Source organism: Rhipicephalus sanguineus, chromosome 11, assembly GCF_013339695.2.
Source record: "Rhipicephalus sanguineus isolate Rsan-2018 chromosome 11, BIME_Rsan_1.4, whole genome shotgun sequence".
NCBI classification, from domain to species: domain Eukaryota; kingdom Metazoa; phylum Arthropoda; class Arachnida; order Ixodida; family Ixodidae; genus Rhipicephalus; species Rhipicephalus sanguineus.
The window spans coordinates 52858792-52869612 of NC_051186.1; the positions used below are offsets into that span (position 1 = coordinate 52858792).

The window sequence follows — 10821 nt, forward strand, 5'->3', positions numbered from 1 at the left end:
GGAGGATGCACTGACAGCAGTAAGATGTTCATGAAGAATTAACATTTTTCTGTTCTTATTCTTGCGCAGCGATAAGACGGTGCCCGTAATCCTCATGTTGATTTGTGTCGGCATGGGGTCAGTCGTGTTCTTCGTTGCATATGGCGTTGGATCAGGTGAGCTGCAACTCGTATGCTATGCGTGAGCAACCAGAACCGATACGAGCATAGAGTTTCGTGCAATGTTTACTATAGATAGAACTGTGGCGCTGCGATCGTTCAGCTACAATGGGAATGTTTGGGTAGTACATGGATTTACCTGCACTCGGTTACAAGTAATCTCGTACAACTTCAAAGAAATGCTCCAAATTACGGTACTAGACACTTCGGGGATTGATTAGTAAACACCACGTTCAAACTATGGAAAACAATGCCTTAACTTCACAATACCCACGCCGTTAAACTACTATAATTCGGTACGGCTTGATCTTCTCACGGCCTCTCCCAAAAGACTAAAACTGATGTATCCGGTTGCTATGTAGTATCTTGTTTGTCATATATAAATATGTTCTTATTTGATTTCGTTGACACTATAGACGAAAGCGTGAGTGTAAACATGTGGAAGCAAAAGTGTGCTCCTATACATATATAACAATGTCTGTATAAGTATGTTTAAGTGTGTATATACTATATATGTACGCCTGTGCGATGTTGTCTCCCTGCCAAATAAGTGGTTCGTCAAGTAAATATTGTAGGAAACTCTTTAGCTCCGCCCACAGAACCGCGTGGCACCTGCCCTTCACTAGCGAAAGTCATTGGTGCTAGGTGATTTCATCTCGAACCATTAGTGCTGTTTCTCGGCTAATATCAATACTACGCATATTAAGAGTTAAAGGTTCGTAGCTGTTACCTAAAACACTACGTTTCTCCGAGTAGTGATGCAAGAATCTCTGACGAACTTTACCAGGACGTTTAAGTTTCCGACCAAAAATCAGCGCACGAACGTGTGTCGGTATGGTCAAAGTCAACTACCTGAAACATGCGAGAAGTGCTTGACGTCATGAAAATGAGTAAGCGCTGTTGGTTGAAGCGCTTGCGCAAGTTCTCTGTGGCAGGGGCAGTGATGGCTGTGGGCGGAGCTGTCATTTTTGCTTGGATTGTAACCGAGTGTAGTCCTCGTGCTTGCGTCTTCGAACGCACGTGTGGCTTTGCTTATTGCTGCGTTTTGACTTTTGATTCGGATGAAAGAAAGCCTCGTTGTGAGCTTCGTGAGCTGATTTGAATTGGTGAGCCTAAAAATGGTCAATGTGGTGAAGTGGGCCGGTTGAACTTTTGCAGAACTTCGTCTTGCGATCAAAGCCGGAGCAGCGTTCCACGCTGGCTGAAGCGTCATGCGTTGTAGCTCCCATAGACACTAGCGCCAGATTTCCCTCTAGTGTACCATTATGAAATTAAGGATTCAAGGACGCTCGTTTCTTTTTTTTTTATGTGACCAGCGGTCGCATGCGGAAACTAAAGGATGACCGAACGAATGCACTGCAAATCTATGTAGTTCCTTACGGATGTTTTCCTTTTTCGGCGGACAACAACCTTGCGCAGCTCATATGTGTACGCACATGTACGCCTGCTTCTGTATGCACATAGGCGTGCGCAGGGTTCCCCATCGGGGGGGGGGGGCGAAGGTTCATCGCAGCGCCCCCCCCCCCCCTATAAGTCAATGTACGAGGCAGATTTTGCACCCTCCCTCTCTTAGGTTTTTTTTTTTTTTTCAAGTTCAAGTTCAAGTTTATTCAACAACGACGTCAGTTACAGGAAAGTGTGTACAAGATTGGTAATACACAAGGAGCCCCAAAGTTAGAAACTGTCAGGGGGGCTCCCATACATGATGTTAACGGGAGAAGAAACAAAATATACATCATTCAGTGGTAACGGTATCTTCGGTGAGAAAAAAAAAATGCACAGTGCGAAAAAACGAAAGTGAAAAGTACATATATGTTTAACAAGGCAAAAAAAGGAAACTCTAAAGAACAAACAATCGCAAAGTTCCAATACAAAACATAAGGACAATATAACATGTAGCAATTGTTATCGCTACATTAAAAAGCAGTTGCTAAGATGAAGACAATTGTTGCAAAAAATATTTCTTTACTTGGTTTTTGAATGCATGTTCCGTGGTTGATGATTTTATTACGTAAGGAAGGGAATTCCACAGCTTGATTCCCGCAAATATGGTAGTGAACTTACCGTAGTTTGTGCGAACTTTAGGCAGAAGACGGTTATCAAGCTCAGAAAACCTAGTGGTATTATTATTTACAAGGCTTTCCACGACAATGCCATCTATATGCACATTCCTGCGAAAAAGCCTATACATCACAACTGATAACTTCAGCTGAAAGAGGTGATAAAGAGGATGTATATTTAGATTCTGATAAAGTGGCGTTGCATTGGTTAATAAATGGCTGAAAGTCATGAGTCGAAGTGCTTGATTTTGTAGGCGTTGTAGTTGATTGAGATGGGTGAAATATGTGTTACCCCAGGCTGATATGCAATAAGATAGATGGCTGTGAATATGCGCGTGATAAAGGGAGTGGATTATGTGTGGCTGAAAATATGAACGAGTTTTGATTATGGCGCGTATTCCAAAGGTTATCTTGCGAATGAGTGATTGCGCATGAAGATTGAATTTCATATGTCGGTCAAGAATTACACCGAGAAACTTTGTACTGTCAGACATTGGAATTAAATTATCGTCCAGACGCACAGATATAGATTTTGAAAGTACAGTCGGGAAGGAATGAAAGACTACAAAAACGGTTTTTGATGGATTACTTCTTAACATGTTCATTCGACACCAGGAACCTATATTATGTAGATCCACGTTAATGTTTCGTTGTAGCTCATCGACATTATTAGCATAAGTAAAAATGCTCGTATCATCTGCATATAAGATACAGTCTGTAGCGGTCAAAACATTGGGCAGATCGTTAATAAAGAGCAAAAAGAGCAGCGGGCCAAGGATCGAGCCCTGAGGAACACCTTGATTGACTTTCTTAGCTGCTGAAACATTACCGTCAATCTGAACAACTTGAGTGCGATTGCACAGATAACTAGGGGGCTCAATGTATGAGGCAGATTTTGCGCCCCCCCCCCCCTCTTAGGTGATTAGGAAAGGCGGCTGCCCCCCCCCCCTGTCCCCCCAATCCAACCCCCCCCCCCCTGCGCGCGCCTATGTGTATGCGTGCGTGCATTTATACACGTAGAAACTGAAAATTTTCAGAGGGGGTGGAGGAGGGTAAACCCTCCAACACTTGCACACTCCGCCCCCCCCCCCCTTTCTGGTTATACCTGTACGCTGCAGATATAAGAATTATTCCGCATTGTCCCACTACGACGGGCCTCATAACCAACCCGGCGAATTCTGCATGAAGAACCAGAAAATTTAATTAGAAAGATTTTCTTGGAAAACAGTGGTGGTTCTTGGGCCCTCAGATGCAGGAAAACCAAGGCACGAACAAGAAACACATTTATCGACTTGACACATACACACACAGTTACACACGCTTGGTCTGACTCAACAATACGAATATCCTTTAGGTCCTAAATCTCAGAGTTTATAACCCACACGCAAGAGGATCGGCGCGTCCTGACGACTAGGCCCGTCGAACGTCACTCACATACCGCAGTCAGGTAGCGATGATGCCAGCACGAAGCGGACAGGTGCGTGGTGCGGAGGTGTACGAACATACGACGACCTGCTCGCCGCGGAACGTACAGGCCCACGCTAACGACGGCCGACTCGGACGTGGCACCACGGCCACGATCTCGGCTCGGGAAAAGGTCAGTTTGGGCGTGGCACCGAAGCCACGATCTCGGCTCCAGAACGGGGTCAGCTCGGGTTGCGCCGGAACCGCTTGGACGTGGCACCGAGGCCACGATCTCAGCTCCTGGCCCGCACGCTCGTTCACCACCGGAACAGCTGCTAGGCCCGGCCCGTGGTGCTTCCTCGTTCCCGGGACGCTCGTTCCTGGCCGCCCTCTCCCAGCCCGGCGACGTTCTCCAGCTCTCGAGCTTCGCGAGCGTCTCGCTCGCGCACACCGTCGTCGTCCTCTTTGGTTCCGTTTTCTCCTTCGGTTGTGGGTTACAGTCTCTTACTACCACAGTCACGTGTTTATTGTCGCGTGCACTTAATTTTTTTTTTAAATAAAGGCAAAAGATGTTCTCCAGAGGCATGAATATTTATTCGAACACCTTGCTTGATTTTCGCAGAAAGCATGCATTTCATTGTCTGGACCTTTCAATGTAACACTCGGCACATTTAAGTGCCAAGTGTTTAGAGGACCCTGCAACACGTTTTGAACATGGTCAGAAAATGCTGCCGATCGGTAGTCGATGCTACGGTGAGCATGTGAGTCAAACATGACGGCGCGGCACTTGGCAGGGAATTTACAATTAAAGTTCAACGTCAGCTAGATTTGCTCGCTCTTCTCTCGATAAATGATGCCATATACCCAAATCAACTGCCTCACATACACAAAAGACAAGTCCATTGGCTGATTTGAACATCGTGTGCTGCATAGCTACCACGGCCGCCGCGGTGTGCCGCGACATGCCGGGGTAAGCGAGCCGCGCGCGACATCTATACTGTGGCCGCGCGCGCATGCGCAAGAAAAGAAAGTGCTCCCGTTCACCCACCCCTCCCCTAGCTGTGTAGCTTTCAGCACGCTCGCTCGGATGAAAGGAGAAAGTGTAACTCCGCTATGTAACTCCGCCGTACTGAAATCTGTAACTCCGCTCGTACTTGAAGTATTCCAAAAAATTTTGGGGGGCAGTCGATTCTAGAGGCAATAAACTCCGATAGTGAGGTTATTTCGTGATTACTTGGAAAAGTGCTACAGGGCCCCTATAAGATAAATAAAGCGTGAACCTATATTCATCTATGACAAGGGTCGGCAACCTTTTGAGGCGGAGGGCCGTGTTGCATTACGCTGACATGGTGGGGGTCGCACGGGAAATCAAGGGGGGGGGGGGGCATTGCAGGCAAATAGAGAAAAACAATCGGCGAATTGACAATAACCGTTATCTATAATCAATAGATATAGTCAGTATAATCAACTATAGTCAGTAGAATGGGCGAATTATCAATAATCGTAAGACGTTGCCTAGTTAAGTGGGAAGACAGGGAACAATACCGGCTGGAGGTGATTTTTCTTTGTTCCTGTGTAACTCCATTTGACGGCAAAACTGCCATGTCGGCCTTCACATAGGAAGTGACAAGGAGAGCGTTGTGGTTCTGACATCGCACCGGGGGCCGCATAATGCTGGCGCGCGGGCCGCGGGTTGCCGACCCCTGGTCTATGACATAAAAGTTCCACGGTCCGTTATACATTACCATAAGACCACTCGAAGAAGGAACCCATATGTTTCTCTTCTTTTTACTCTCTGTCGATTGCATTAAAATCCGATAACGGAAGCAGCTGTTGGAGATGCCGTTTCGTCGGCCTATGTCTCTCTCGTAATCTCAACATATAGCCGCCTATTTTGTCCTTATCAAAAAAATAATGAAGCGCTACACGCCGCCTCTCTATTGGGCTGAAACAGACTAAACGGCACCTTCAAACAACCCTTTTGTCTAAGCCGCAATCTTCCCTGCTCCGGGACCATTCTAACATCCGTGGATTCTTCATACATGACGTGTAGCCTAATCGAAAGCACTCTGGCGACTTTGCCTTTCCTCCCGATCTCAATCTGAATTTCGTGGCCGTGGATCGCATAATCGTGCTTAGCAGAGCGGTGTCATAGCCGCGAAGCCAACACAGCGCGTGGCTCACTAATGGTCTGTCTAGTGTCCCCGATCAGGGAGCCAGTCGATTCTGCGCGAGTTGGGTGCACGTGCTACTCTGCGTGTACGTGCAGAGTATGTTCAATGTCAGCTCCGCGGAATGCAGACGACGACTTGGATATCATCGAAGACGAAGGGAGCAGGGGAGGCGGAGGAGGCGGAGGGGGCGGAGGCAGCCTTCCTCCGCCCGTGGTCTTTGTGGGACCTTCTGGGAGTCGGCCTACACCAGGTTCCGGCGGCCGGGCGACGTCACCACCTCCTGTCCCGACAGAACCTGATGCGCCAGGTACCACGCGACCTTAATTGTCACCAGGAGCTCCTAGTCAGCCTGGTCCCGGCACTCAATTTTCACCAGAGCTTCCTACCAGGCCTGTAGCCAGGAATTTTTTTCGGGAAAGGGGGGGGGGGAGGGGCCACCTGCTGAAACCCATGACATATTGAGAAAATCACCTATTTTTATTATTTATTTTTGGTAAAAACCCCTACTTCACCAAAATTTCGGAGGGGGGGAGGCTAGGGTACCCCCTTGGCTACGGGCCTGCCTCCTACTCAGACTGTTCCCGGCATTCAGGTTTCACCAGGACCTCCTAGTCAGCCTAGTCCTGGCCCTCACGTTCCACCCGTAAAACATAGCCGACCTGTTCCCGGCCCTCCTGTTACGCCGACAACCCTTCGACCTCGTCCCACCCCTCGTCCTCCGCCACGTACAACTTCTCGAGTGACTACACCGAGAAGAACTACACCGACGCGAGCCGTGGCTTCACGTGCCACAGTCAAGCGCCGTCTTTGTTTTCCTCCTATGCGGTGGCGTGCTTTCCGGTTTGCTCGTCACAAAAACGAGGGCGCTGCAGGGCCGCCCTTGTAGACTGTAAGTCGAAATGTTACTGAATGCCGTTTCTGGTAGTCCAACGGGAGGTCACACGTAGATACGAGGCTTTTTAAGTCGGTATCCAAGTACGCCGGCTTAAGTTAGTCCAAGCTGATTGTCTCTTCGCGGCCGTTCTGTAGGATAGTGGCTGTTTTCAGGGTGAGGTGAGGACGCGGAATGGTCCGTCGTCTGGGGTTAAAGGTGATCCGACTGCGTCGCGGCGCACGAAAACGTGTGTTGAAGTGGCCAGGTCAGGGGGGACGAATATTGTTTTGCGATGGGAAGATCGGGATGGAGTGGGCCGGAGGCCTTGAACACAGTCTAGGAGGCGTTGCAGGAACTGTTGCGGCTGTGCTGGTCGCTGTTTTGATGTAAAGAAGGCTCCAGCGGGCCGCAGAAATATACCAGCTCTGCTGCTGAGCACTATAAATCTGCCTTGCTGACAGCCCGTAAGCCCAGGAGCAACAGAGCCAACGAATGAACGCAGGTGGCACTATTGAAGCGGGTAGTTAGAGCGGTCTTCAGTTGTCGGTGAATATACGTTCCACCATGCCGTTGGCACAGGAATGATAGGCAGTGGTACGACAACGTCTGGCTCCGAGGATGCGATTAAGGCAAGCCAACAGGGAGGATTCAAAGTGACGTCCACGGTCTGTTGTCATGGGGCGACAGCCAAAACGAGATACCCACGTAGAAATGAACGCGCGGGCAACCGTCTCAGCGGTGATATCATGAATGGGAACAGCCTCTGGCCAGTGTGTGAATCGATCGACTATGGTGAGTTACGTAACGGTAACCTTCAGACAAGGGTAGACGGCCCACGATGTCAAGATGAACATGGTCGAAACGACGGTCAGGTGGAAGGAAAGCTTGGGGAGGATTCTTGGCATGACGGGAGACCTTTGCCAATTGGCAGGGCAAGCACATACGCACCCAAGCACGCATATCACCGTTGATTCCGGGCCAGACATAGCGCTGGGTGCGAAAGCGCTGAGTAGCCCTAATGTCTGGGTTACAGAGGTCATGTAGAGAGTGGAAAACGGTGCAACGTAATGAGGCCAGAATAAAAGGGCGGGGAAGGTCAGCCAAGACATCACACCACAAGGGCTCCGATGATAATGGATGGGGCGCAAGGCGTAGTCAGAGAGAAGGGGGTTTCTCCTGAAAAGCTGTGAGTTGTCTATCATTCTGCTGTGCGGATGAGAATGAAGCCCAGTCGATAGTTGGAGATGGAGAGTCAACCGCGGCTATACGAAAAGGGGCATCCGCGGCGGTGTTCTTTGTGCCTTTCATGTGCCGGATGTCGGTTGAGAATTCCGAGATATAAGCAAGGTGGCGAAATTCACGAGGCACGTACTTGGACGAGTTTGTACGGAAAACATACGCCAGTGGCTTGTGATCGGTGAGCACGTAAAACGAGCATCCTTCCAGGTAATACCGAAAGTGCTGTATCGCAGTGTAGATGGCTAGTGCTAGTTCGCGGCCGAAGACGCTGTAGCAGGTCTCAGCAGGAAGTAGTTTCCGAGAGTGAAAAGACAAGGGTATCCTGAAGAGGACTCTGGATTGCGGCGACTGAGGCGGCGAGCTCGTCGATACGGGCCTCAGGACGCGAAATTGCTATGTCTTCAGGTGGTAAGACAGCCGTAACGGATGAGAAGGTCGCTTCATGAGCCTGATCGGCAAGCTCCGCCAGTCGATCGAGGTTGACGTCGCCGGCCGCCACGAGGACGAGGCGGAATGGCTGGGACAGACTTTGGAAGAAGAGCTCGCGAAGCAACGCTGAGTTGATAGAGACGTCGCGCTGCCCGAGAAGCTGCCGCATTCGGCGCAGCACTTTGGAGGGGCGCCCGTCACCAACGTCCCCCTCTGCAAGGGGCTGCTGGAGGCGGGCGCGTTCTGACGGCATGAATCGCTCCAGCACCTTGGTCTTAAGGTACTGATATGGCGTAGTGCCCGAGGGGTTGGAGAAGACGTGCGAGATCTCGCTGGCCACATCAGGAGGAAGAACTGTGGCGATATGGTAGTAGCGCGTCGTTTCCTAGGCAATGCGGTACAGGAACAATTGTTTCTCGATCTGGTGAAACCAAGCTTGATAGTTCTGGGGCCAGAAGGATGGGAGATGCAGTTGCACCGTCGAGACGTGCTGCAGGCGTGAGGCTTGTTCAGTGAAGGGTGCGTTCGGATCAGCCATTGTTTTCGTCCTAGGGTCACCACTTGTAGGTGTGTGCCACAGGAGCGAAGAGGCGGCTGAACCAGCATCGACGCCAGCAGGGAACGCGAGCCGTGGCTTCATGGGCCACAGCCAAGTGCCGTCTGTATTTTCTTCTCCTGCGGTCGCGCGCTCTCCGGTTTGCTCGCCGCCCGAACGAGGGCACCACAATACTCTGTTGTCTACATGCCGATGAGTGAACTGCGCCTCCACCTTCGGAAGCACGACGTCAGCTGTGAATATTATAGGTTCAGGTGGAGTATACGCCACGCGAATGCTCCCTAGACGTCGTGTTTTAATAGAACGAAACCGCCGATGTCGACCAAGAGGTACTGGTCGACGGTGGAATGCGAGGACCTGGATACAGTGGAACGTGAGGACCTGGACGACGTCGACTAGTATACGTACTGGTGGAACATGAGGTCCCGGACGAGGTTGTCCAGGAGGTACTGGTGGAACGTGAGGTGAGGTTGAGATTCTGCGGTGCGGACATGGTACACGATGACCTACAAGGCACTCTGCCAAACGAGCGAGTGGCGCCCCGCACCTCCAAAACTGGTAAAGACGTTTATTAGACGCTAGCGTAAGGGTCGATTCATGGAACCGGAGTGCGAGCGGGGTCCACGAGCAATGCACAATAGAGAGATACCCACTAGATAGCGCTGAGAAGGATGCCACGCATTATAGCGTTAGTCTTCGCTACGCCTTCTTGGACAGGGCAAAAAGTGGAGAAACAAAATACATACACGGTCCTTTGTGGGTGATTCCACGCGAAACGTCCCAGCGATATTGGCGACCATCTGTAATGTATCCGAAAAATAATCGTGCCGATTTATTTGCATTGAAAACGGTGTACTTCTAGAATGTTTCGGATAGAAAAATATGTTTGGACACGTAGCAGCCTTCCGAATTTCGCACAATCTCGCCTGGGGGACATTTGTCGGAAAATAAATAATGTAAATATTACTCCAATGTAAATAATATTACTGAATTTTTTCTGTCATATACGCTACCGGACATTTTGCCAAAATGTTATATGGTAGCACTTTTCCCCCTGCGATATCACAATGTGTAAGGATATCTGACTAATCAATACTTACTCTACAGAAGGAATATTTTATGTTAAAAATATTTTCCGACAGCCGAAGTTTGCGAGTCTTACAAGACAAAATCACAAACTTGAGACAATCCTCATATTGGCCCACATTGAGAAGCAATTTACACCACGTCGTGCTCAAACTTAAAATCAGCTTTATACCTCAATCGAAAGGAAAGGAATAGTTATTCTCATATGGCTAGTTTTGCCATTACAATGCGGGTACAAGAGGGCAAGGAATACACTGTCTTTTACAGCTAATTAGCGTTTTTCGTTAAATCGCCGATATTATGTATTTGGATTGGTCGCCAAACGTCCGCCGTCTGAAATGATCGAGTTCTACAGGACAATGCGATTGTTCTAGCGGTCGCTGGCAGCTGTGTTCTGTATCATCTAAAGGCATGTTCACACCTTCGACTAGCACCGGTCGCACGAACATTTGCGACTGGCGACCAAAAAGCGAATCAAGGCGACCGATGTTCACACCTGCGAGCGACTAACACCCATCGCCACCAGTGTTGCGGAATGGGCGCCTCCATTCCATTCCAATTCCATTCCGGGGAATTAGAACTTGCCGCAATTCTATTCCTTTCAACTCCAAGGAATAAAAAAAAACTGAGCCCATTCCCACTCCGGGAATGGCCGGGCAGTTCAATTCCATTCCTGTTTTCCTGAACGTAAACAGGAAAGGCATCTTGACAGATTTATCGACTTAGGAATGAACGCCCCATAAAAGTGATGTCATCAGATGCATTATGAGCTGCAAAAGCACGCAAAACACGTTACCAAGGTCGAGAAATAGCTTGGTGAAATATCTCGTGCAAGGGGCAG

The 10821-nt window shown here is 49.3% G+C and overlaps 1 protein-coding gene across 1 annotated transcript; it reads right to left on the reverse strand.

Moving 5' to 3' along the window:
- Positions 1–8189: 8189 nt before the first annotated feature.
- LOC119375032 (uncharacterized) lies at positions 8190–10089 on the reverse strand. The gene is made up of 3 exons (XM_037645231.1): positions 10074–10089; positions 9299–9372; positions 8190–8723 (listed from the first exon to the last, which is right to left on the reverse strand). Exons 1-3 carry the CDS (start codon positions 10087–10089, stop codon positions 8190–8192), a joined length of 624 nt encoding a protein of 207 aa, XP_037501159.1.
- Positions 10090–10821: the final 732 nt, after the last annotated feature.